The 27,899-nt window shown below is 44.2% G+C and overlaps 1 protein-coding gene across 1 annotated transcript; it reads left to right on the top strand.

Annotated features, from left to right (window-relative positions):
- Nucleotides 1–87: 87 nt before the first annotated feature.
- Nucleotides 88–25,703, top strand: ZNF449 (zinc finger protein 449). Its single transcript, XM_056130323.1, has 4 exons — nt 88–475; nt 2,168–2,372; nt 22,521–22,634; nt 22,785–25,703. The coding sequence occupies exons 1-4, from the start codon at nt 122–124 to the stop codon at nt 23,666–23,668; spliced, it is 1,557 nt and encodes a 518-aa protein (XP_055986298.1). The 5' UTR covers nt 88–121; the 3' UTR covers nt 23,669–25,703.
- Nucleotides 25,704–27,899: the final 2,196 nt, after the last annotated feature.

The following is a 27,899-nucleotide window of genomic DNA, read 5'->3' as shown; positions in this document are numbered from 1 at the left end:
TTCCCGTTTTTCTCCTGTCCCCAGCTATAGGTGGAATCCCAAAGAAACAATTTGGAATCTGAGGCTTCAGGCTCCAGAGGGCTTCAGGCTCCAGAGAAATTGTACCCTACCAGAAGGGGCTATGGCGGTGGCCTTGGGTTGTGCAATTCAGGCCTCCTTGAATCAGGGCTCGGTGTTTCAGGAGTATGATACTGACTGTGAAGTTTTCCGTCAGCGCTTCAGGCAGTTCCAATACAAAGAAGCAGCTGGACCTCATGAAGCTTTCAATAAACTCTGGGAACTGTGTTGTCAATGGCTGAAGCCAAAGATACGTTCTAAGGAACAAATCCTGGAGCTACTAGTTCTGGAGCAATTCCTAACGATTCTGCCCACGGAGATAGAAACCTGGGTGAGGGAACATTGCCCAGAGAATAGAGAAAGAGTGGTGTCATTGATAGAAGACTTACAGAGAGAACTTGAGATACCAGAGCAGCAGGTGAGAAAAGAGTTTTGGAAGTTTGCAATTAGATCAAAAGAAGTAGCAATAACATCTGGTACTAGATCAGATATTTTGTCTGAACCCCAAGACTTCCTTGCCATGTGGTTCGTTTTTTTTCCTTCAGCTGGAGTCAGTATGCAGTTCAGTGATTCTCAATTATGAATCCCAACTCCTTTTATAATAACTGTTTGGCAATTTCACTTTCACTGTCCTAAAATGCAGCTCATCCATATTGCAAGCTACTTAACATACACAGAATCAAAATCATAATGAAGTGCTCTGCCGTCCGTCTCCCAAATGCAGCTCAGCATCTGTTGATTTATAGTACTGTTGGTAGGTACTAGAGATGTTTATGACCAGTGTGAACAACAAAGCTTAAAATGTCTGTTACCTCTTTTTTGCGGGGGAGTGGGCTTTGGGCCACACCTGTGATACACAGGGCTTATTCCTGGCTCTGCACTTAGGACTCATTCACCAGGCATCAAACTGGGGTCAGCCACGTGCAAGACAAGTACCCTATTCACAGTAATATCACCTCAGCCCCTATCTCTCAACAAGAAAATTTGCCAGCCCTAAGTAAAATAGTGTCTAGGATGGATAGAAAGGAGAGGGAAGATAGCTTTTTATGAACTAACATTTTAGCATGTACACATTTGTGCCTAACTTCACTAGAAGAATTCCTGAAGGTGTCAGGTACTTGCATCTTTCACAGACTCACTGTGAAAGTGGCAAACAGAAACTTAGACTGCTACTGTTTAAGTACCAAGTGGACTTGCTCTTGGTCAGCTGGATTTCCAGTGTCCCAAATAACCGTTGGTAAATCTGAACATTTCTCCGTATAGTTTCTCGTTGGTGTTCATATTTCAATGGATACCTAGTTGTAATAACTTTTCCTAGAAAAGTAATTTAAAGTTTTTGTAATTAATGGGGTGAAGTTCTTGATAGATTATTTTGCCTCCATGAATCATTGATGGGAAAATCCCACAGATTTCACCAATTTTATATATTCCCATCTTGATGCACTGCATTCATATGCTCACCACCCACCATCCTATCTAAAATGCCCCATGAGGGTCATGGCACCTCTATTGAAACCAATTTATATACACTCTGCTTTGGGAATGTTGTAGCTGAACACATGGAAAAAGTCTTTGGGAGAAGGATGTGCTTTGAGCATTGAGACATTGAGGCACTCCCATTGTTAAGTGTGTGTGATGGGACTCTGTAGTTCATACACCCAGGAACTTTTCAAAGGTTCTAGCCCTTTCGCCAGGATGGAATGAATTTATGATTTCCCTTTATCTGTCTTATCTTTTTTTAATTTGCCAAATAAGGTTTTATCTTTGTACAGTCTAGTTGTACTGCCTGTATGGTAGCCACTGATCAAGAGTGATTCTTGAGCGCTTGCAATATGGCTAGTTCAAATTGATTATAAAATGCATCCCACATCCAGACCAGAAGGCTTAGTAAGAAAAGGAGGTAAATGTTTTCCTTTCATTAATTATTTGTCATATTCTAATGTAATGATATTTTTAAATATGTGGAGTTGCATGACTTGTGTCCAGGTTAACATCATCTGCTTTCTTTTTCATACGAAAAAAATTTAACATGGCATCTTGCATGTTGTTGCTGCTGGGCAATGCTGTTCTATCTAGACTTAAGAATGATGAATTCTGGCATTTTCTGTAGCTTGATAGGCAGGATATGCTCTTGGAAGAACTCGCACCAGTGGGAATGGAACATCTGGCACCAAACATCCACCTGGAGTCACCCCCACTCCAAGTAATGGGATCGGCCCCTGAGGTCCCAGTGTCAGAGGTATGGATCCCACAGGCAGGGCCACAAGAGCTGAACTTCGGTGCTGCTGGAGAGTGTCCATCCTTTTTGGACCCTGGTAAGACTCAGCTTTTATTTCCTTTTCTAAAATTTCTGTTTTGAGAGCTCCAAAGTACGCCAGGTTGGAAACCCCAATTGCAGATGAATGGAGTGCTCTGAGTAGGATAAGGAACTTTCTGTGGGAATAGCCTTCCTTCTAAAAGAGCTTTAGAAGGAAGGAATGTTAAGAACCCATTAAGCTAATGACCCTGCTCCAGGAGCCTGGCTTTTATTTTAATCCTGGTAAAATACACATCACTTAGGATCTATCACCTTAACTATTTTTGTGTATACACTTCACTGGTGTTGAATACATTTATAATGTGGTGAATTGATCACCATTGTCCATCTTCATAACTATTTTTCAAATTGCAAAATTAAAACTATGCATTTAATGGTTCTCAATTCACACCTTCTCCCATCCCTTAGCAACCACCATTCAACTTTCTGGCTCGATTTGAATTCTGTGTACCATTTATAAATGGAATTATACAGTATTTACCTTTTGTGACTGGATTATCCCTTGTCATAATATCTTCAGATTGTTTTATGTTGTAGCATATATCAGAATTTCCATTCTTTTATGAAACTGAACAATATTTCATTGTATGCATACACCCTATTTTGTTTATCTTCTTTGGTTACAATGGATTGCTTCTGTGTTATTGTAAATTATACCTCTATGAACATGGATATACAAATATTTCAACCCTGTTTTTATTTTGGGATAATATATAACCAGAAGTGGAATTGCTGAATTATATGTACTTACATTCTTAATTTTTGAGGAACTACCATACACATTTATGAAGATAGCTGTACCATTTCCTATCCCTACCAGTGACAGGGGCTCCATTTTTCCCCATATCCTTGCCAACACTTGTTACTTTCAGTTTATTTTTTGATAGCAACATTCCTAATGGGTATTAAAGTTTACGTTGATTTGCATTTATTTCCCCATTCGTTAGTGATATTGAAATCTTTCCTTATACTTACTGATCATTTTTATATATTTGGAGAATGTCTTTTCATTTCTTTGTGCTTTTTATTTTTTTTATTTTTCTTTTTGGGCCACACCCAGCAATGCACAGGGGTTACTCCTGGCTCTGCACTCAGGATTTACCCTGGGGTGCTCAGGGAACCGTATGGGATGCCAGGTTGGTTGCATGCAAGGCAAACGCTCTACCTGCTATACTATTGCTCCAGTCCCTCTTTTTGCTTTTTATTTTTTTATTATTTATTTATTTATTTTGCTTTTTGGGTCACACCTAGCAATGCTCAGGGGTTACTCCTGGCTTTGCACTCAGAAATTACTCCAGGTGGTGCTTGGGGGACCATATGGGATGCTGGGAATCGAACCTAGGTCGGCCACATGCAAGGCAAACGCCCTACCCACTGTGCTATCACTCCAGCCCCTCTTTTTGCTTTTTAAATTGAGTTGTTTATTGTTTTGAATTTTAGAATTTGCTGTTTATTCTGGATATCATTCAGTGTATGATGAATATCAAATGTGTGATTTGCAAATATTTCCTATTCTGAGAGTTACCTTTTTTACTACTGATTCTTTCTTTTGATGGACAGTTTTTTTTATTTACCCTTTTTATTGATTAATCACTAGTTTCAACATTGTATATTTCCAGAGACAGAGACCTTTGTATGTTCGCAGGATTCACCATGTCCACTATCAAAGTTCATGTAATATTCTGTCACCAAGTAGGACCCCTAAACCTATGTCTCCCACCCTCAACAGCTTCCTTCCTGTAAACAACATAATTTTCATCAAAGCTAGAAGATATTGTTTCTTTTTTTAATTTTTTAAATTTTTAAAAATTTTTATTAATGAGACATCATGAGGTACAGTTGTAGACTTACAAATTTTTGTGCTTGGGTTTCAATTGTACAATGATCAAATACCCATCCCTCCACCAGTGCCCATTTCCTACCACCACGGATCCCAGTATCCCTCCCACCTCCCATCCCCCCCATCCCACCCCGCCTCTGTGGCAGGGCATTCCCTTTTGTTCTCTCTCTCTCTTATTGGGTGTTGTGGTTTGCAAAAGAGGCAATGGGTGACAATAATGTTTGATCTATGGTCTACTTTCAGCATGCTTCTCCCATCCTGGGAGTATCCTCCCAACACCTTTATTTGGTGTTCCCTTCTTTATCTGAGCTCCCTTTTTCCCTAGCATGTGTGGCTGACCTCCAAGCCATGGAGCAAAATTCCTGGTACTAATCTCGGCCATTCTTGGGTGTTAGTCTCCTATTTTGTTACTTTATGTCCTCCAGATGAATGCAAGAAGATTTTGTTTCTTGCCAGTCATTGCTTTGGTTGCTCTTTTTCTGCACATGAGTAAAACCAACTGTCTTTCATGTTCTTATTTAATTTTTAGTATAATCACCTCAAGTTTCATTTATATTGTCCCAGTGGCATAATTTAATCTTTTTGAATGAGTGTTATATTGTATTGAGAGAGAGAGTGTGTGTGTATATATATGTATATATATACACAAATATATATATACAAAATTTTTCTATCCAGTCATATGTTGGTGGGTGTTTAGGTTGATTTTATATTTGTCAGTTGTGACTAATCCTGCTATAAACATAGGGGTGTAAATATATATTTTTGAATTAGTGTTTCCATGTTGATGGCTTTAAAAAACTTTTTCTGAAGTATTCTAATTTTTCATTTTTCATATCCTGTGGTGTTTGGGGCTTACTGCTGGCTTTCCTCTCAGAAATGGTTCCTGTCAGGAATTCAGCGATGGTCTGTGGTGCAGAGGATCAAACCCCGGTTGGCTACGTGCAAGGCAAGGACCTTTTCTATTGTACTCTCTCTCCAGCCCTAGAGAATTGTTGTTCTCTCCTGTGATGTCATGTAATCATGGTTTTTCATGCTGTTTTGATAGTGTATTTCTGTGCACATTTGCCATCTGATCCTCCCTCCCTTCCTTCCCCACTTCCTTCCTTCCTCCCTTCTTTCCTTCTTTCCTCCCTTTCTATCTCCCTCCCTCCCTCCCTCCCCCTTCCCTTCTTTCTTCCCTTCTTTCTATATTTCTCTTTCTGAGAGCTGTAAGGAAAAAATTTCCATCCTCTCCTCTTCTGATAACTTACTAGCAACATTTTTTTTGGTTTTTGGACCACATCCAGTGATATTCAAGGGTTACTTCTGGTTCTGCACTCAGAAATTACTCCTGGCGCTGCTCAGGAGACCATATAGGATGCTGAGGATTGAACCTGGGTAAGCCAAGTGCAAGGCAAACGCCCTTCCTACTATACTATCTCTGTAGCTCTGTTGGCAACATTTGACGTTCTGTAACTTGTAGAAATATGACCCTATTCACTGTTCTGATTTTTTTAACGTAGTGATTTCTATGGCGTTTCTTATTTTAACTCTGAGTTCACTGCCTCCCCTTGTCATTAAGTCTTTTTCCCAGGTTGTGGCAGATGCCTCTCCCAATACTATTCCAGTCAAAATGTCAACAAATAGACACTATTGTATACACTCATATACATCTGGATTGATGTATATAAGATTGTAGGGAGTAGGTTTGTTTTAAATATGAGCATAGATACTGATTGTACTTGTATAGGGACCTGACACATAAGACTATAAAGCAGTGTTTGAGACAGGGTTGAATGCTCAGAAAACCTTTAGGACAGCCACCCAGCAACCTTTTGACAGATAAGACATTCTGGAGGAAGGGAGATTGTGTTGAAGTAGCACAGGGGGGTCTGGAATGAGCCTATTGAATGTGGGGAGTACAGGAGAGGAGTTTGGGCAGTATGTACCGATGTGCCCAGGCTACGGAAATCAAGAGCTTGATGTGTGTTTTAACAACAACTCTGGAGCAAGGGACCAAAGAAGAGCAGAGTAACTATCGAGAGCTTGCAGAGAAAAAAGGGTGTTGGATCATGAACTATGACAACCTTGTGAAGAAGTTAGACTTTATTGGCCAGAGCAGTGGAAAAATGCTACGTGTTCTTTTGTTTGAATTTTACATAATCATTGACTATGATTGGAGTAGAAAAACTAGAGCTAGGTGTTTTCCAATCATCCAGGTGACAAGATAATTTTCTGAGCTAGATTTATGTGAGCTATGATGAAGAAAAGAAGTACATAGGGAAGTAAAAGATTAGGAATGAATTTGGTGAATGAGACAGGAAGGAGCAAACAATTAGGGATTGTGTTCTTATAATAGTGTTACCACCTACCAGTTAATCAGGTAGGTAGTAATATTTGCTGACATAAAGAACACAAGATCAGATTTGGAGGTTGAATGTAAATTTAGATTTGATCAGGTTAAGTTTGAAGTGCTGGTGGGTCACAAGAATTTTTCCAAATAAGAGTAACAGGAAAAACAAGTAAATATGTATGTATATTACAGAACGACATAAGTTTCTTATGTTCAATTCTTTATATTCTACAAGTGTGTGTATAAATATGTTTGCTTATATACAATAGTAAATAAAAATAATTTGATTGGAAATTGCTATGTGATCTCAGAAAGACTTAGGCTTAAATAAAGACCCTTATTTAAAATCAAGCCAGACATTCCAGTTGCTAGAATTAGGAAAATACATTAGATTCACTGCAATCAGAAAGAAAAGAAGTGCTTGTACTGAGAATACAGAATATATCATGATTATCTTTCAAAATACAGAGTTCAAAATTGATGCACCAAATTTGGGACATCATTTTCATTTGCCAGGGTGGGATTGTTTGTAGTTAAAGTTATGAGTTTTTGTCTCAAATTTAGGACCATGCATATAGTTGGGAATTTTCTTGACCTTTATTTTTCTCACATCTTAAGTTCAGTTAGTAACTATACAAAACATAAGAAATTTAGGGACCAAAGAGATACCTCAGAGGGTTAGATTTAGATTGCAAGGTTCCAAATTAATTCTCCATCATTGCATGACTCCCCCTCCTATACAAATACCACTGGATATATCCTTGTTGTTCCTCATGTATCATTACATATGGACCTAGTGGCTCCGAGAACCTCAAAACCTGAGCTGGAGCAAACTATGGGGCCAGTTATCACTAAGAGTGGCTTCTGGGCCCTCAAACACTGCTAGGGAGGTCCCAAATAAAATAATGTAATGCAATATAAAAATGTACATATAATTTGATTTCTCTTTCATCAGTTTTGTTGTAATTTTATTTATTCATATATTATAAATACCCAATGAATTACTAATTTGCCCTTACAAAGTAAATGCTAAATGAAAATTTTTTCTGTTTGCTCATGTGGGTCCCCTTTATTCTAATATTTATTCCTTTCTGTGTATCAGAATTTCCATTTGCTATCATTTTCATTCACCAAAAATTTCTTCCTTTTGTTTTGTAGTGTATGTTTTTGCTGAGGATTAATTTTCTCACCACTTGTATTTTGCAAAAAAACATTTATTTTTACCTTCATTTAGAAAGATGTTTTTGTTTAGTTTTGGAATTTTAGGTTCAGAATTAACTTACTGAAGAATTTTCAATTTTATTCTACTTTCTTTTGATTTCCATAGTTCATGAACATATATTTCACAGGGGCCTGGTGATGCCCAGGACTTACTCTGTACTCTTCACTCAGGGATCACTCCTGGTGGGCTCTGGTGATTGTATGAGGTTTCAGGGATTGAAAACAGGTCAGGCGTGTGCACAGCCTACTCACTGTACTATTGCTCTAGTCCCTCAAACTTTCTTGTCATTGTTCTTTACTATCTAATATTTTTTCGATGACTAGCTGTTAAATGTTATTTTTATCACTGTTTTAGCAAAGTTATTGTGAAATACTTTGTTATAGTTTTCTTTGTGTTCATCTTGCTTTTATGAGCTATTTGGATTTGTGGGTTTATATCATTTATGAAGCTTGAAAAAATTATAGCTACGTTTCATTTAATATTTTATTGACATAGTATTACTTCAAAACATGTACATTTCATGACTACATCATTATAATTTGACATCTGTATATACCGTATTATGTTTTTCCTTTTCTGAGTCACACCCGGTGATGCTCTGGGGTTCCTCCTGGCCCTGCACTGAGGAATTACTCCTGACTGAGTATGGAAGGACCATATGGGATGCTGGGGATCAAACCTGGATCCACCATGTGCAAGGCAAATGCCCTCCCCACTGTAGTATCACTCTGGCCTCTATACCGTATTATTTTTGCAAACAAAAGTTTTAAGTTTCATCTATCACCTTAGCGCCCAGTTTTTCTGGTCCCTTTCACTTTTTTCCCTAAGTAATCTAATTTTGGGGGGGAGCCACACCCAGTGTTGCTCAGGGGTTACTCCTGGCCCTGAACTCAGAAAACCTCCTGGAGGTGCCAGAGGACCATATGGGATGCTAAGATTGAACTCCATGCAAGGCTAACACCTACTCGTTGTACTATCGCTCTGGTCCAAATCTTCTATTTAATTATTTTATATTATAAACACATTAACTATAATATTTATTATAGTAAATATTACTTTTATGGAGTTGGTGTTACACAATTACCTCCCCTCACCACCATCAAAGTCCTCAAGATCCCCATCCATGTTCCTGTGTACATCCCATCTTCCCATTCTCCCCATAATCTGGAGTTCTTGATTTGTATTCCTATACCAAGAGTTTGTTATCAGTTGATATATTCTATTCTTTCATTTCCCTATACATTACAGATAGGGGCTCCTACATACTAACAGTGTGTGTTTTCAGCCAATTGAACTGTTGTTCCTACACCAAAATGTATTTTTTTTACTATAGTATAGTTTAGGTAAGATGAAGAAAATATTTTTCTTGTTGAAAGTGAGTAAAATGTCATCCCAAAGTTTGATGACATATTGATCACTTTTAAATAATGTTACTTGATGCAAAAACAAACAAACCCCAATGTACAAGTAACCATTTATTTTAGACCATATAAAAAAGGTTGAGAAGGGAGTTTGAGAGGAAGGAAGGAAGATTGCAAGGGAAGGAGGAAGGAAAGGACAGAATGGCAGGACACGCTGATCTCTTTTGTTTTCCCTGAAGAAACAAGGTAAATTTTTTTGAATGGATGAAAGAGAGGGTTTAAGAAGGATGCTCTGGGGGCCAGGGAGATAATTCAAAGGGCTGAGTTCATGCTTTTGATGTTGGAGGCCCAGGTTTGATACCCAGTACCACATGGTCCCCTGAGCAGTGTCAAGAGTGACCCTTGAAAAAGGAGTCAGATATGACCCAGAAATCGAAAACTAGAACAGAAGATGACACTTTGACTTCTTTCCTTCCCTGAATGTAAGAGATAAATTTCTCATGTGGAATGAAAGGAGACCATAAGAACACTCCAAGCCCTTTTGTTACCCATGAATGTAGGAGATTAATTTCTTAGGTGAAAGGTCCTTTCGGTCCTTTCCCTTTTTCAGGAAATAGAGTGCATCATCACCAAAGGTAGGAGATTTAGGGCTAGGAAAACTTTAAACAAACCTAGATAGTTCTTCAGCAATCTATTAATGCCCTTTTGTCAGTTCTTCACAAACTTTTGTTTCTTTGTCAGAATTTCCCTACTTTTAATATTTTTAGAATCTCATGTCTTTGGGGCTCCTGTATATAAAACTAAATTCTTTGGTCTCATGTTAATCTTTTTTTTTTTAATTATTTCTGTTATTGGACCAAATAATCTAAACAGGAAAGAAAAGTTCTTATGACCTTACAATGTGATTCAAATATATTTGGTCTTATTTTGCTCATTTATTTTTATTGGGATTTTATTTCCTCCATATCCTATATCTCCCTCAGACGCTTAAACATATTTTTGATTCTGCTGGTGATCACCAATCCTTGTCATGTACTCATTTACATATCAGAAGGTAAAAAGATTATCTTCTAGGAATTAAGAAAAAATATTGTTTCCTCTTTTTGCTTTTTTCACTTTGTTATCAGTGATAGGTTTAAATTCAGGTTGTTGTTATAAAATTACTGTTAGAGAGATAGCACAAGCTGGAAGGTGCTTACCTTGCACCTTTACAGATTCAGTTGAACCCAGATATAGTCCCTGGAACCATATATAGTACCTTGATCTGAGTGATCCCTAAGCACTGCCAAATGTAGCCACAAACCCAGTAAATAAATAAATAAATAAAATTAGCATTGCTCACATTATCGTTTTGGGGAACTGGGGTGGGGGGTTGTGTCACACGAAGCGGTGTATGGGGCGACTCTTGGCTCTGCTCAGGGTTCACTCCTGGCAGTGCTTGGGGGACCATATTTGGTGCCAGGGATTGGATTAGTGTTGATCACATGCGAGGCAAGTAAATGTCTTAGCCCCTGTACTGTTTCTCTGACTACTCAGTTTTTGTTTTTTGGCATTTGCTTTGTACCCTGAATCATGTTTCAAATAGTTATTCTGATCACTATATAGGGCTGGAGCAATAGCTCAGCGGGTAGGGTGTTTGCCTTGCATGCAGCCAACATGGCTGACCTGAGTTCGAGTCTTCCGCCCCTCTCGGAGAGCCCAGCAAGCTACTGAGAGTATCTCGCCCACACGGTAAAGCCTGGCAAGCTACCCATGATGTATTCGATATGCCAAACACAGTAACAACAAAGTCTCACAATGGAGGCGTTACTGGGCCCGCTCGAGCAAATCGATGAACGGGAGGACAGTGCAATTCTACAGTGAAGTGATCACTATATTCAAGTAGACATGTTACTGCTAGTACTATAATCCAAGTTTTCTTACACATATTTTAAAATTTTGCTTTATCTCCTAAGTTTTTTTTATCTCTAAATGATCCTGAATACTATTCAGGCTTTTTGAAAAAGATAAGAATTTGAGGTCAGATGGAGAAAGATAAAAACTATATGGTTTTACTCATATGGGCTACATGTAGAAACAAAACAAACAAGTTAAAGCAAAATAAAAAAGCTTTTAGATTTTAAGACCAAACAAGCAGTACCAGAGGGGAAGGGAGATGATGGGTAGGTAAGTTAGATGAAAGGGGACATTGTATGCTAAATAATAGAAATGGATTTGTCCATGATGAACTTAGTATATACAGATGTTGATTCATAATGATAAATACCTGAAACTTAAAATGCACTGTTAAGTGGGAAGGGCACTAGCCTTGCATGTGGCTGACCTAGGCTTGATCCTTGGCATCCCATATGGTACCCTGGCCTGCCCGGAGTGATTCCTGAGTGCAGAATCAGGAGTAACCCCTGAGCACTACCAGGTGTTGTTCCCCACCCCAAAATATGCAGTTAATGTCAGTAAAAATCATTGATAATGATTCAGTAGGTACCTGCTATACTACCCCTCCAGCTCTTGCACTTTTAATAATTGTTTCTGTCCTCCATCTAGCTCAGCTCTTTGCCCTGAATTTGTTTCTGTGGAGAGTGAAACCCAGTATGACATTCATTACTGCTATCAGCAAGGTTATAAGAGGTCACCAAAATGGTGCCTTCTGTCTGACAGCTGTGATCCTAGTTTAGATGCTGTAGTTTCTGGCCTCCATTCAAGTATTCTTAAGTATAGGAGCATAGGATTGGGGGTGTCAGATGTTTGAAATCTTTCTGATTACAATGTATTGCCCTGTGGCAGGATTTCTTGGTGAAGGCATTGCTCTGTCTACTATCTATCTACCTGGTGTTTACTTCTTGTCCCTTGCCATTGGAGTTCATACAAGTTTCAGGTCTGTTTCTGTGTCCACAAGTGAACATAGATTTTCTCTCTTAGGCCATGTGTCTGTGCCCTTCCATTCCTTTCCCTTTTTTTTAAACACTTTGAATATGTTATCCCAATCTTAGCCGCCATTGTTTCTGATGAGAGTTCAGCTATTATTCTTATTGGAGTTCCTATGTGAATAACAAGTCTTACTATATTTCCATTTTCCCCTTTTACTTGACTTTCAGGAATTTCATTGAATCACCTATTTGTAGATCTCTGTGCTTATCCTACTTGGAATTCATTTAGTTTTTCTTTGAACATTTTTTCTGCTCCTTTCTCTCATTCCTTCTTGCTTTCTCAACGCTTGTATATTGATGCACTTCATTACGCTCTACTTTTCTCTGAGCCACCATTCATTCATTCTTTCTCATTTTTTCTCTAGTTTTCTGAGAATACAGTCTGTTGATCTGTTTTCAAGTTCACTAATATTTTGACATTTCAGATCCACTCGAGCCATTCTAGTGTATTTTTCATTTCAGGCACTACAATTTTTAACCCCAGAATCTTTATTTGATTCTTTTTTTTACAAAGTTAGACTCTACCAATATTCTCTGTTTGCTATGATCCTTATAGTATAATTTACTTTACTTCAAAGAGTTATAATTTCCTTCAGATAGATATAGATATGTTCTTGGAACATATTTATAATGGATAACATGAAGTCTTTCTTAAATCCAGTGAGTAGTAACTCTCTTAGACAGATTCTATTGCCAGTTTCCTTCTGGTTTTGGGGTCATACTTACCTGTCCATATATGTGTCTTACACTTTTTGTTTGAAAATGAACACTATGAATAACATTTTATGGCATCTCTGTATCTTTCTCCCCCATTACCAGGGCTTGTTGTTAATTGCTCATGTATTTGATGAATGGCTGAATGATTAAAAAGTCTAGGTTATTCTGCAGTGTTAAAGATTTATGTTGTTCCTCAGGGAGCATAGAATTTGCTATGCAAGTAAGTTACCATGAATGAGAGTGTTTTTAATAGGCCTGCCTTTAGCCTAGCTGTTAGTTACCAGATAATTGATCTATAATTTTAAACGAATCCATAGATAAGGCCATAGATTTCTCTGCAGAATGATCCAGTCAGTTTCATACACCTTTATTGAAACATTCCTAGAAATTTGAGGTTTTTTTCTAATCTCAGGAAGTGAAACATTCCCAACTACATTTCTTTGCAACTTCCACTCTTTTTAGAATACCCCTAGGCTTGAACTAGTTCACAGTGCCTTACAAATTAGATCCGTTTCTTTGAGGAGGCATATGAATATGTCTGTCATAAAGCCTGCTCTCCCTTCAGGCCAAATCTGCTGAATTGAGCACAGGTCTGAGCCTCAAATCTTCTTGGTTTGCCTCTTCAGGCATAGAGATACTACCAGGCAATCACAGTTGCCTTACAAAGAATCAAAGTCCTAGTGTTTTTTGACAGTATTGCACCTAATGTAGAGCCTCTGTTCCACCAATGGAAGTTAGGCAGGAAAAGAAACAACCCTACTGCTTTGCCACAAGTGCCTAGACACATATTCAGAAGTAGTTAGGTGGGTCTGGTATAAAAATGGTGAGCTCATCCCAGGAATTTATTCCTGGGAATAGTAGCTAAAGTTAAGGGTATACTGAGCTCTTAAGTACATCTGTCTAGAGTGCTACTGAGAGGGGAACCCAAGGGTACCATTTGCGTTCAGATATAAGATATATGGTTCTCAGTGAATTTTAGTAGATTTTTAAAAAATGCATGTTTCAGGGCCAGAGCAATATTATAGCAGGCAAGGCGCTCTCCTTGCATGTGACTGACCTGGGTTCGATTTTCAGCATCGTATATGGTCCCCTGAACCCCACCAGGAGTAATTCCTGAGCATTGCTGTGTGTGATCCCAAAACAAAAAAAAATATGTTTCTTGATTTTCTGCATACCCTAAGAAATACTGTAAGAGACATTAAATACTTATTTTAATTTTTTTTACCAGTTTTACTAAGAAGTATGGCTGTGGAGATTCTATTGCTATCATGCTAGAAATCTTGTCTCTGACTACGTTTAAATTATAAATCAGTGTTTTGTATCTAAACTGTTGCTTCTCTCAGTTTTAATTTGCTCCTGCTTTTACTTGTTGTCCACTTACCTTTGAACAATGACTTCTCATTTTGTTTTTTTTATATGTCATATTAACCTTTGATTATACTCTAGCTATCAAAATCAAACAGAAAGCATAGTGAATTTATTTATAATAAATAAAATAAAAGTGCTCTACCAAATGGACTATCTCTCAGCCCAAGCATAGTGAATTTAAGCAGAAATGTATTTGAAAAAAAAGTTTGTTTCTTAATTGTAAAAATAGCAATATATGTAGTCTTTTATCCATGGAAATATAAAATAAGATATTTTTATCTACTCCTGTGTTTTGAAATAATGGTCTGAAAATTGTTTTACAAATTAATTTGTTAATGTTACTTTTATAAAACTAATATTTAAACATAGATCTTGTCCCTCCTATACTTTACTGCAGGCCCGAATTCATTGCTGGAGTTGATAAAGGGGCATGGGTTAAGATACAGCCCACAGGGGCTGGAACAATAGCACAGTGGGTAGGGCGTTTGCCTTGCATGCAGCCAACATGGTCAACACAGGTTCGATTCCCAGCATCCCATATGGTCCCCCGAGCACTGCCAGGAGCAATTCTGAGTGCATGAGCCAAGAGTAACTCCTGAGCATCACTGGGTGTGACCCAAAAAGCAAAAAAAAAAAAGATACAGTCCACAGTGGTTAGAGATAAGGAGAGGGATGGTAGGATACAGGGAATAGTGAGTATAGAAACTTTGCGGTTATCCTAAGATTGAAACTTAGAAATATTGCATAATGGTATTTGGGTTAACTTCCAGACAGTCTGCCTCTTGTCTTTTTTGTTGATGGTTTGGGTTTTTGGAGCACACCCAGTGATGCTCAGGAGTTATCCCTGGCTCTGCTCTCAGAGATTACTCCTGGCAGTGCACAGGGGACCATTTGGGATGCTGGGGATCAAACCTGGGTTGGCTGCATGCAAGACAAGTGCCCTAGCACCTGTACTGTATCTCCAGCCCCAACCACTCTAGTCTTTTTAAAAACTATTTTAATTTTATTTATTATTAATTTTTACAAAGTTACTCATGATGATTTGTTACAGATATTCGATATTCCAACACCAATCCCACCACTATTGCATCTTCCACCACTATTGTTTTCAGTTTTCCCAACCACCCATTAAAACTGCCCCTGTAGCAAGCCTCAATAATTTATTTTATATTGCTTGTTATAAATAATTTGCTAAAAATGATCAAAAATGTTTCCTTTAGAAGAAAGTCAGTGAAGATTGTTATATTTTACCATGGAGCCATAAAGCCCTTATATAAGAGATTTTTAAGATGTTACAGTTTAAGTCTTCTCTGTTTATATTTTGTTAATCAAGATTGGTTGCCTTCTGTAGTACATCCCATCCAACCTGGTGTGCTACTCCTAGTTTTTCAGTGTTATAGAGTTTCAGATGTTGGAAGTCCAAAATTTTTAATGGGGTGATACAGCTGGAGTTAAATATTTAACTGGGTAACGGCTTTGGGGTATGTATGTGACTGAAAGGCTTCTGTATGCAAAGAGAGATGAGGGGAAGTAGCCCATCCCCAATTACATGAAAATCTGGAGATTTCAGTCACAAAACCTACATACCTGAGTTTTTCAACAGATTGTTTTCTGGATGAGGCTTGTCCTGAGCAGTAGAACCAGCCAGAAACCTGACGACAATTGTGGAGTACGGAGGTTTTCGGCTGTTGGTGCTTTGTTTGGGTGGACGCTGGCTCACCTTCCCCACCCCCGGGTGCCCTGGGTAACTAGTCTTAAGCTGAAGCAAATAATACTTTTGCTAGTTTCCACCCCGTTGATTTCCATTTTAATAGGAAAATCTGTTACTTTATTCTAATAAAGTTTTTATATTTTCTACTTTCACAACCCCTCCTTTCATTTGATGCACAATAGTAGCGTTTCTCAGTTGAAACATGCCAGGTCTTTATGAAGATTTGCTTTTTATTTTGGCTCTAATATAATTAAGTCTACTATCGAAAGAGTGAAGTGATTTTATACTTATATTTCAGCACAAATTGATTCACTGTCCTTCCATGGATTAGAAAATAGCCTTGAATTGAGCATGCAAAAAAGTGTTTTTCTCATTTTTAGTTTTTTTTTTTTTTTTTTTTTTTTTTTATAATTTATTTATTTATTGAATCACTGTGGGAAAAGTTACAGAGCTTTCGGGTTTAGGTCTCAGTCATGTAGATACCGAACACATTTCCCTTTACCGATACTCATTTTTAACCCCGAACCCCAATAGACCCCCACCTCCCACCCCTCCCAATTCTTGTGAGGTAGATGAGTTCTAGTTAATACTCTATCTACTTTGACTAGATAGATTATTTCGATAAAAGATGCACAATTATTGTTAAGAGTTTACGACCCACCCCCCCCCCCAATCAGACATGCTGAAACAGCGTTGTGAAATGATTTGCTTTCTACAACTTGGTTTAAGAATAAAATGATGTCGCGCGGCCGCGATAGCGGCCGCGCGGTTTTGAATTTCTGCTATTTTACTTATTGACCCTGGAAGAATTTCTATTAAAAGTTAGCTAGTTAAGAGATTGGTTTCTGTGTCCTGGAGTCGTGGCCGTGCCGGAGAGCCGCTCGTGGGGGGCAGCTGGCGACCCCGGTGGGGCGTGGGGGACGGCCCACAAAGCCCCCCTTCCCATGAGGTCCCCGCTGCTCCCCCCCCCCCGAGCCCGGCTCAAACCCGCTTTCCACAAGGCTCCCGTGCGGCCGCCATCTTTCTTTCCAGAGAGGAACGGGCGGGCTGGTCAACGCCCTTCCCCCTCCGGGCAGGCTTGGTGGCGCGGATCAACACAAGTCCATTTGCTTTTCTGCTCCAAGCGGCTGGTTCTCTGTGCTAAGTCCTTGTGCCTCCGGGGCCGTGGCCGTGCCGGAGAGCCGCTCGTGGGGGGCAGCTGGCGACCCCGGTGGGGCGTGGGGGACGGCCCACAAAGCCCCCCTTCCCATGAGGTCCCCGCTGCTCCCCCCCCCCGAGCCCGGCTCAAACCCGCTTTCCACAAGGCTCCCGTGCGGCCGCCATCTTTCTTTCCAGAGAGGAACGGGCGGGCTGGTCAACGCCCTTCCCCCTCCGGGCAGGCTTGGTGGCGCGGATCAACACAAGTCCATTTGCTTTTCTGCTCCAAGCGGCTGGTTCTCTGTGCTAAGTCCTTGTGCCTCCGGGGCCGTGGCCGTGCCGGAGAGCCGCTCGTGGGGGGCAGCTGGCGACCCCGGTGGGGCGTGGGGGACGGCCCACAAAGCCCCCCTTCCCATGAGGTCCCCGCTGCTCCCCCCCCCCGAGCCCGGCTCAAACCCGCTTTCCACAAGGCTCCCGTGCGGCCGCCATCTTTCTTTCCAGAGAGGAACGGGCGGGCTGGTCAACGCCCTTCCCCCTCCGGGCAGGCTTGGTGGCGCGGATCAACACAAGTCCATTTGCTTTTCTGCTCCAAGCGGCTGGTTCTCTGTGCTAAGTCCTTGTGCCTCCGGGGCCGTGGCCGTGCCGGAGAGCCGCTCGTGGGGGGCAGCTGGCGACCCCGGTGGGGCGTGGGGGACGGCCCACAAAGCCCCCCTTCCCATGAGGTCCCCGCTGCTCCCCCCCCCCGAGCCCGGCTCAAACCCGCTTTCCACAAGGCTCCCGTGCGGCCGCCATCTTTCTTTCCAGAGAGGAACGGGCGGGCTGGTCAACGCCCTTCCCCCTCCGGGCAGGCTTGGTGGCGCGGATCAACACAAGTCCATTTGCTTTTCTGCTCCAAGCGGCTGGTTCTCTGTGCTAAGTCCTTGTGCCTCCGGGGCCGTGGCCGTGCCGGAGAGCCGCTCGTGGGGGGCAGCTGGCGACCCCGGTGGGGCGTGGGGGACGGCCCACAAAGCCCCCCTTCCCATGAGGTCCCCGCTGCTCCCCCCCCCCGAGCCCGGCTCAAACCCGCTTTCCACAAGGCTCCCGTGCGGCCGCCATCTTTCTTTCCAGAGAGGAACGGGCGGGCTGGTCAACGCCCTTCCCCCTCCGGGCAGGCTTGGTGGCGCGGATCAACACAAGTCCATTTGCTTTTCTGCTCCAAGCGGCTGGTTCTCTGTGCTAAGTCCTTGTGCCTCCGGGGCCGTGGCCGTGCCGGAGAGCCGCTCGTGGGGGGCAGCTGGCGACCCCGGTGGGGCGTGGGGGACGGCCCACAAAGCCCCCCTTCCCATGAGGTCCCCGCTGCTCCCCCCCCCCGAGCCCGGCTCAAACCCGCTTTCCACAAGGCTCCCGTGCGGCCGCCATCTTTCTTTCCAGAGAGGAACGGGCGGGCTGGTCAACGCCCTTCCCCCTCCGGGCAGGCTTGGTGGCGCGGATCAACACAAGTCCATTTGCTTTTCTGCTCCAAGCGGCTGGTTCTCTGTGCTAAGTCCTTGTGCCTCCGGGGCCGTGGCCGTGCCGGAGAGCCGCTCGTGGGGGGCAGCTGGCGACCCCGGTGGGGCGTGGGGGACGGCCCACAAAGCCCCCCTTCCCATGAGGTCCCCGCTGCTCCCCCCCCCCGAGCCCGGCTCAAACCCGCTTTCCACAAGGCTCCCGTGCGGCCGCCATCTTTCTTTCCAGAGAGGAACGGGCGGGCTGGTCAACGCCCTTCCCCCTCCGGGCAGGCTTGGTGGCGCGGATCAACACAAGTCCATTTGCTTTTCTGCTCCAAGCGGCTGGTTCTCTGTGCTAAGTCCTTGTGCCTCCGGGGCCGTGGCCGTGCCGGAGAGCCGCTCGTGGGGGGCAGCTGGCGACCCCGGTGGGGCGTGGGGGACGGCCCACAAAGCCCCCCTTCCCATGAGGTCCCCGCTGCTCCCCCCCCCCCGAGCCCGGCTCAAACCCGCTTTCCACAAGGCTCCCGTGCGGCCGCCATCTTTCTTTCCAGAGAGGAACGGGCGGGCTGGTCAACGCCCTTCCCCCTCCGGGCAGGCTTGGTGGCGCGGATCAACACAAGTCCATTTGCTTTTCTGCTCCAAGCGGCTGGTTCTCTGTGCTAAGTCCTTGTGCCTCCGGGGCCGTGGCCGTGCCGGAGAGCCGCTCGTGGGGGGCAGCTGGCGACCCCGGTGGGGCGTGGGGGACGGCCCACAAAGCCCCCCTTCCCATGAGGTCCCCGCTGCTCCCCCCCCCCCGAGCCCGGCTCAAACCCGCTTTCCACAAGGCTCCCGTGCGGCCGCCATCTTTCTTTCCAGAGAGGAACGGGCGGGCTGGTCAACGCCCTTCCCCCTCCGGGCAGGCTTGGTGGCGCGGATCAACACAAGTCCATTTGCTTTTCTGCTCCAAGCGGCTGGTTCTCTGTGCTAAGTCCTTGTGCCTCCGGGGCCGTGGCCGTGCCGGAGAGCCGCTCGTGGGGGGCAGCTGGCGACCCCGGTGGGGCGTGGGGGACGGCCCACAAAGCCCCCCTTCCCATGAGGTCCCCGCTGCTCCCCCCCCCCGAGCCCGGCTCAAACCCGCTTTCCACAAGGCTCCCGTGCGGCCGCCATCTTTCTTTCCAGAGAGGAACGGGCGGGCTGGTCAACGCCCTTCCCCCTCCGGGCAGGCTTGGTGGCGCGGATCAACACAAGTCCATTTGCTTTTCTGCTCCAAGCGGCTGGTTCTCTGTGCTAAGTCCTTGTGCCTCCGGGGCCGTGGCCGTGCCGGAGAGCCGCTCGTGGGGGGCAGCTGGCGACCCCGGTGGGGCGTGGGGGACGGCCCACAAAGCCCCCCTTCCCATGAGGTCCCCGCTGCTCCCCCCCCCCGAGCCCGGCTCAAACCCGCTTTCCACAAGGCTCCCGTGCGGCCGCCATCTTTCTTTCCAGAGAGGAACGGGCGGGCTGGTCAACGCCCTTCCCCCTCCGGGCAGGCTTGGTGGCGCGGATCAACACAAGTCCATTTGCTTTTCTGCTCCAAGCGGCTGGTTCTCTGTGCTAAGTCCTTGTGCCTCCGGGGCCGTGGCCGTGCCGGAGAGCCGCTCGTGGGGGGCAGCTGGCGACCCCGGTGGGGCGTGGGGGACGGCCCACAAAGCCCCCCTTCCCATGAGGTCCCCGCTGCTCCCCCCCCCCGAGCCCGGCTCAAACCCGCTTTCCACAAGGCTCCCGTGCGGCCGCCATCTTTCTTTCCAGAGAGGAACGGGCGGGCTGGTCAACGCCCTTCCCCCTCCGGGCAGGCTTGGTGGCGCGGATCAACACAAGTCCATTTGCTTTTCTGCTCCAAGCGGCTGGTTCTCTGTGCTAAGTCCTTGTGCCTCCGGGGCCGTGGCCGTGCCGGAGAGCCGCTCGTGGGGGGCAGCTGGCGACCCCGGTGGGGCGTGGGGGACGGCCCACAAAGCCCCCCTTCCCATGAGGTCCCCGCTGCTCCCCCCCCCCGAGCCCGGCTCAAACCCGCTTTCCACAAGGCTCCCGTGCGGCCGCCATCTTTCTTTCCAGAGAGGAACGGGCGGGCTGGTCAACGCCCTTCCCCCTCCGGGCAGGCTTGGTGGCGCGGATCAACACAAGTCCATTTGCTTTTCTGCTCCAAGCGGCTGGTTCTCTGTGCTAAGTCCTTGTGCCTCCGGGGCCGTGGCCGTGCCGGAGAGCCGCTCGTGGGGGGCAGCTGGCGACCCCGGTGGGGCGTGGGGGACGGCCCACAAAGCCCCCCTTCCCATGAGGTCCCCGCTGCTCCCCCCCCCCGAGCCCGGCTCAAACCCGCTTTCCACAAGGCTCCCGTGCGGCCGCCATCTTTCTTTCCAGAGAGGAACGGGCGGGCTGGTCAACGCCCTTCCCCCTCCGGGCAGGCTTGGTGGCGCGGATCAACACAAGTCCATTTGCTTTTCTGCTCCAAGCGGCTGGTTCTCTGTGCTAAGTCCTTGTGCCTCCGGGGCCGTGGCCGTGCCGGAGAGCCGCTCGTGGGGGGCAGCTGGCGACCCCGGTGGGGCGTGGGGGACGGCCCACAAAGCCCCCCTTCCCATGAGGTCCCCGCTGCTCCCCCCCCCCGAGCCCGGCTCAAACCCGCTTTCCACAAGGCTCCCGTGCGGCCGCCATCTTTCTTTCCAGAGAGGAACGGGCGGGCTGGTCAACGCCCTTCCCCCTCCGGGCAGGCTTGGTGGCGCGGATCAACACAAGTCCATTTGCTTTTCTGCTCCAAGCGGCTGGTTCTCTGTGCTAAGTCCTTGTGCCTCCGGGGCCGTGGCCGTGCCGGAGAGCCGCTCGTGGGGGGCAGCTGGCGACCCCGGTGGGGCGTGGGGGACGGCCCACAAAGCCCCCCTTCCCATGAGGTCCCCGCTGCTCCCCCCCCCCGAGCCCGGCTCAAACCCGCTTTCCACAAGGCTCCCGTGCGGCCGCCATCTTTCTTTCCAGAGAGGAACGGGCGGGCTGGTCAACGCCCTTCCCCCTCCGGGCAGGCTTGGTGGCGCGGATCAACACAAGTCCATTTGCTTTTCTGCTCCAAGCGGCTGGTTCTCTGTGCTAAGTCCTTGTGCCTCCGGGGCCGTGGCCGTGCCGGAGAGCCGCTCGTGGGGGGCAGCTGGCGACCCCGGTGGGGCGTGGGGGACGGCCCACAAAGCCCCCCTTCCCATGAGGTCCCCGCTGCTCCCCCCCCCGAGCCCGGCTCAAACCCGCTTTCCACAAGGCTCCCGTGCGGCCGCCATCTTTCTTTCCAGAGAGGAACGGGCGGGCTGGTCAACGCCCTTCCCCCTCCGGGCAGGCTTGGTGGCGCGGATCAACACAAGTCCATTTGCTTTTCTGCTCCAAGCGGCTGGTTCTCTGTGCTAAGTCCTTGTGCCTCCGGGGCCGTGGCCGTGCCGGAGAGCCGCTCGTGGGGGGCAGCTGGCGACCCCGGTGGGGCGTGGGGGACGGCCCACAAAGCCCCCCTTCCCATGAGGTCCCCGCTGCTCCCCCCCCCGAGCCCGGCTCAAACCCGCTTTCCACAAGGCTCCCGTGCGGCCGCCATCTTTCTTTCCAGAGAGGAACGGGCGGGCTGGTCAACGCCCTTCCCCCTCCGGGCAGGCTTGGTGGCGCGGATCAACACAAGTCCATTTGCTTTTCTGCTCCAAGCGGCTGGTTCTCTGTGCTAAGTCCTTGTGCCTCCGGGGCCGTGGCCGTGCCGGAGAGCCGCTCGTGGGGGGCAGCTGGCGACCCCGGTGGGGCGTGGGGGACGGCCCACAAAGCCCCCCTTCCCATGAGGTCCCCGCTGCTCCCCCCCCCGAGCCCGGCTCAAACCCGCTTTCCACAAGGCTCCCGTGCGGCCGCCATCTTTCTTTCCAGAGAGGAACGGGCGTAGTTTTTTTGTTTTTAAAAGCTCTTTTAAACTTTGAAAAGAGTTTACAAGTGAAGTTATAATAATAAAGTAGGTATTAGGTAAGCCATATATTCAAAATATCAGCCTGACTCTGGAATACTCTTCAATGACCCCAACTCTTTGCTTCTTGCCTTTCTTATGATTAGGATATCCAATACCAAAGCTTGACATGACTTTCCCATTGGAACATAGAGAAGATGAATGGGTGAAGGACTTACAAGAGTCCAAAGATATTAAACAATTACTTGATTCCAAGATAAGTAAGTATTATTGATATACTGAGAAAGAAAACCTACCTTAATCTGGATAAAGAATTTTGGGTCTATGTTGTAAAACGTATATGACTGGTAGTATGTCATTTTCCCTCATGCATTTTTCTCGTGGGAAACAGTTTCTGTTTCTTTTTTTAGGTTTTGAGCTCGGAATAGAAAATGAAGAAGATCCATCCAAACAGAAAAAGCTGGAGAATATGTACCCATTTGTTGTTTCTTTAGAGGGGGATTCTCTTCATGGTCCCATTTTACAAAAAGACTTTGAACAATTAGAAAATCAGTGGGAACCACCCCCAGAGGATTTACAGGCAGATTTAACAAATCTTGTAGAAGAGCAGGGCCCCTCTATAGGCGAGAACCCTGAGAGCTCCACCTTAGAAGAACCTCTGAACTCTAAATCCCCGAAGAAGAAGAGTCCAGGAGATAAACCTCACCGATGTTCTCAGTGTGAAAAATGTTTTGCTCGGAAGTCTCAACTTACTGGGCACCAGAGAATCCATTCAGGAGAAGAACCTCACAAATGCCCTGAATGTGGAAAAAGATTCCTTCGTAGTTCAGATCTGTATAGACACCAACGACTTCATACAGGGGAGAGACCCTATGAATGTACTGTGTGTAAAAAACGATTCACTCGACGGTCACACCTTATAGGGCACCAGAGAACCCATTCTGAAGAAGAAACATATAAATGCATTGAGTGTGATAAAAGCTTTTGTCATGGATCTAGTCTTAAAAGGCATCTTAAAACTCATTCAGGTGAAAAACCTCATAGATGTCATAATTGTGGGAAGAGTTTTAGTAGACTGACAGCTCTTACTTTGCACCAGAGAACTCACACTGAAGAGAGACCTTTTAAGTGTAACTTTTGTGGGAAAAGCTTTAGACAGAGACCAAGCCTTGTTATTCATTTAAGAATTCATACAGGGGAGAAGCCATACAAGTGCAGTCATTGTTCTAAAAACTTCAGACAGAGAGCAGGCCTTATTATGCACCAGGTCACTCACTTTAGAGGACTTCTTTAGGAATCTTTAAGGGAAACTGAAACTTAAACACAAAATACCCCAAACCGTCAACAACCTTATTTGTCTTGGAAGAACCTTTGTGTTTGAGCTCATAAGAACGACTTTTTGTACCTATTTTAAAAACCCATCTTTTGAAACATGTGAGTTCAATAGTACCCACCTATATACTATTACTACTTCCTAGGTTTTATTATGCTGTCTCTACAATTCTTATTTTTTATGACAATGAAAATGTTTGTGTTCCACACCAACCATTCATACATAACATCGATGTAAGCATAAAACATATAAATGATGACAGTATTTTTCAACGTATAGTCAGTAAAATGCATAATCACATCTTCCTGATTATGTCTTAATAAAATAGCACCATAATTTTCTGCTGTCATTATGAATGAGGATTATATTAGTTCACAACTTCTATGCGGCCCAAGTGTCAGGAAATAAGACAATTATCAGAGAATAAAAATGTGCCAGGAACACAAAACTGAAGGTGGTGCCATTTTTCTGCTAATAGCTGAGTTATTTTCATGGAAATTGTTTATGTTGAAGAAAATTGTATTTTAGCCTTTACATTTGAATTTTGCAATATTTGCTAGTTAACTTAGTTGATAGTCTGTGTTCATGTTGTTTAAAGCTGAGTCTTAAACTGATTTATATTGTTCAGAGAATAAGTTCTATGTGGAAGGATCAACGTGACAGTTGAACTTATAAAATAGAGAGGAACTGTTACTCGCTGTATTTTGCTCTCCTTTTATATTCAATCTTGTGTCTTGGTGTTTTTCAAAAAAATTTTTTTATTCTTTAATTCAGTGTCTCCTTAATTGTTTGCTCTTTGATCACATGTTTCTCAGTGCTTAAAAAGTTTTTTTTATTCTCTATTTGAGTGCCTCATTCAGTATGCATCTTACAACACAACAGTTCTATACAGATATTTTGTAAATTACTTTGGGAATCCCTATGATTTCCTTTCCTAGATTCACAGTTTATATCAGCCTTTGAGAATCTCTGAGAGATCCTCCAGTAAAGGGGGGCAGTCATTCTTTTGACTCAGTGTTTTATAAATGTATTTGACCCCAGAATCCTTTTTTATTTACACCAAGTAGTAACCCACAGTATTATGAGACTATTCTTGAAAAACACTGCCTTAAACAGATGTTTCTGTAGCTATCAGTATAGTCTTTTTGCCCCTCAAGACTAGTTATTTTTGTTTTGAGGGTGTTATGACAAAAGTCTTTTAAGCATTTTTATGTAAGATGAATATTTTAAGGAGGTGAGTGTTGTTAATTCAGGTAATTTCTAAATTACCTAGTAATTGTCAGCCTTTTAAAATTTTACTTATACACACATACATATATGACTACTTATAAATATTCTTATATAATCATGATAATGACTCAAATTTCTGTAGCAAGAGAAGAACTTTCTTTGGCAGTTAAAGCTGTTAAGACACAAAAATATCCATTCAGCCTAGTTATTGTGAAATACAAGAAATTGGACTAGTCAAGTGTTTTTCTCTTATGAAAATATCAATCATCTTTTCCTCAAACTAGAATTAGGGCAAGTATTATTTTCTGTTCCACTAAAGTTCTTGGAATTAAGTTTAATGTAAGTATTTTGGAGGTATTTACTATGTGCCTAACAAGCCCTGTTCTAGGCTTAATGGAAACTAGTAAAGAAAATAAATCATGGGTCAGGTTCATAAAGGTTTTATAGTATCTTTAGTTAAACAATAGTTGGGAAACAAATGAAGAGAGTACAAGAGAGTCTGTAGTTAAGTGCCAAATCATATCACATACTAGAACCAGGATGTGTCTTTAATCCTTGTCATCTGGGTCCCTGTATGATGCTGCTATGAGTGTGGGATTAAGATCCCAGTAGCAATAAACATGTAATATGGGAGGAGTCTGAATGTAGAGATGGAAAAATACCGAATGTAATGGCTTCTCTTTTCTCTCTTGTGGAATTGCATTCAAACCAGAAGAGTGCCTTAGAATGGATGTGCCCAACTACTCTGTATCTATGCAATATTTTAATAAAGTAGAAATGTATGTGTTCTTCTGCTTCAGTAACATTAACTAATCGAACAACTTAGAGCTGCTTCTCTGAACAGACACAAGCACTGCAGTTGACTTTCCCCCCACACACCCTAAGTTTGAGTTAACTCTATTTCCCCCAGCCATGGTAATGGGTTCATGGCTCTAGCATTTAGTACAGTCAAGTTTCACTGTCACTGTCACTGTCACTGTCCTCCCATTGTTCATCAATTTGCTCGAGCGGGCCCAGTAACATCTCCATTGGAGACTTTGTTGTTACTGTGTTTGGCATATCGAATACATCACAGGTAGCTTGCCAAGCTCTGCCGTGCGGGTAAGATACTCTCGGTAGCTTGCCGGGCTCTCCGAGAGGGGCGGAGGAATCGAACTCGGGTCGGCCGTGTTGGCTGTGTGCAAGGCAAACGCTCTGCCGCTGTGCTGTCGCTCCAGCCCCAAGTTTAACTAGTAGGCTAATTGCAGTCATACTACAAGTTGCATCCTCATCCTCACCTATATATAAATAAACATTACAGGGTAGAGAGTGTCTGCTCTCTGTTTCTTTGCTGTATCTCCCTGCATATAAAAGCACTAAAGAAATATTTGTGAAACAAATCAATAAATATATGACATAATTTTTGGAAACAGATAATACAATGATAACATTATGTGACTGTGCTTGGCATTTAAAAAAAAGAGAGGTACATAATAGTACATAAATCCGAAGGACAAAAGTAGGACCCACCTTATGGGCATGTGTTGTTCAACAGTCTGTCAATAAGAGACTTTCCCTGAGCTATGAAACACAGCCTAGATGTATGATGGCCTATTCTAACCTGAATTTTCTAAGTATGCCCTGATGTTCATACAAAAATTAAATTATCTAACGACGTGTTTCACAGAACATATCCTTGTCATTGAGATACAAGACTGTACTGTGAAGATGGGATGAAACTTATTTTATGCCCTACACATTATTCTTTAAATAAATACCCAGCATCTTTATTTTAATTCTTGTTTAATGTTAAAAACATTTAAACATATGTTTTTCCTCTGAGAGGCTTTGGTCATATTCCATAGTTTGATATTTGGTCTTAAGGTCAAACCCAAGACCCCAAGAACCTGGAAAGTAACACAGTGGATAAGCACTTGCCTTAAAAACAGCCAGTCTGGCTGGTGGGAATGCCGGCTGGTCCAACCCTTTTGGAAAACAGTATGGACGATTCTCATAAAATTAGAATTTGATCTGCCATTTGACCCAGCTATAGCACTCTTGGGAATATATCCCAGAGAGGCAAAAAGGTATAGTCGAAGTGACATCTGCAATTATTTGTTCATTGCAGCACTCTTTACAATAGCCAGAATCTGGAAAAAACCTGAGTGCCCGAGAACAGATGACTGGTTAAAGAAACTTTGGTACATTTACACAATGGAGTACTATGTAGCTGTTAGAAAAGATGAAGTTATGAAATTTACATACAAGTGGTACTACATGGAAAGTATCATGTTAAGCCAAATGAGTCAGAAAGAGCGGGATAGACCAGAAAGATTGTATTCATCTGGGGAACATAAAGCAACAAAACGGGAGACTAAAACCCAGGAATGGCTGAGATTAGTACCAGGAATATTGCTCCATGACTTGAAGGCCAGCCACACGTTCTAGGTGAAAAGGAAGCTCAGATAGAGAAGAGAGCACCAAATAAAGGGTGTTGTGAGGACCCTCCCAGGGTGGGAGAAGCATGCTAAAAGTAGTCTGTAGACCAAACATGATTGCCACTCAATGCCTCTCTTGCAAAACACAGTACCCAAAACAAGAGAGAGAACAAGGTGGAATGCCCTGCCACAGAGGCAGGGTGGGACGGGGGAGATGGGGGGTGGGAGGGATGCTGGGACCCGTGGTGGTGGAGGATGGGCTCTGGTGGAGGGATGGGTACTTGATCATTGTATAACTGAAACCCAAGCACAAAAATTTGTAAGTCTATAAATGTACCTCATGGTGTTTCACTAAAAAAAAAAAAAAAAAAAAACCAGCCAGTCTGGTTTTGAACCTCTCACTACATATGGTCCCTGGATCCCTCCCTGGAGTAATCCTTGTACACAAAGTCACACATAAGCCCCGATCCCAGCTGAGTTTAGGCCAAGCACTGGCTCCAAAATTTTAAAAATAGAAATAAATGTGTTTAAGGCCCAAGATTTTA

This window comes from Sorex fumeus, unplaced genomic scaffold, assembly GCF_029834395.1.
Source record: "Sorex fumeus unplaced genomic scaffold, SorFum_2.1 ptg000075l, whole genome shotgun sequence".
NCBI lineage: Eukaryota > Metazoa > Chordata > Mammalia > Eulipotyphla > Soricidae > Sorex > Sorex fumeus.
Note: the sequence above shows the minus strand (reverse complement) of the source record. Positions and strands in the feature narration are given on the sequence as shown.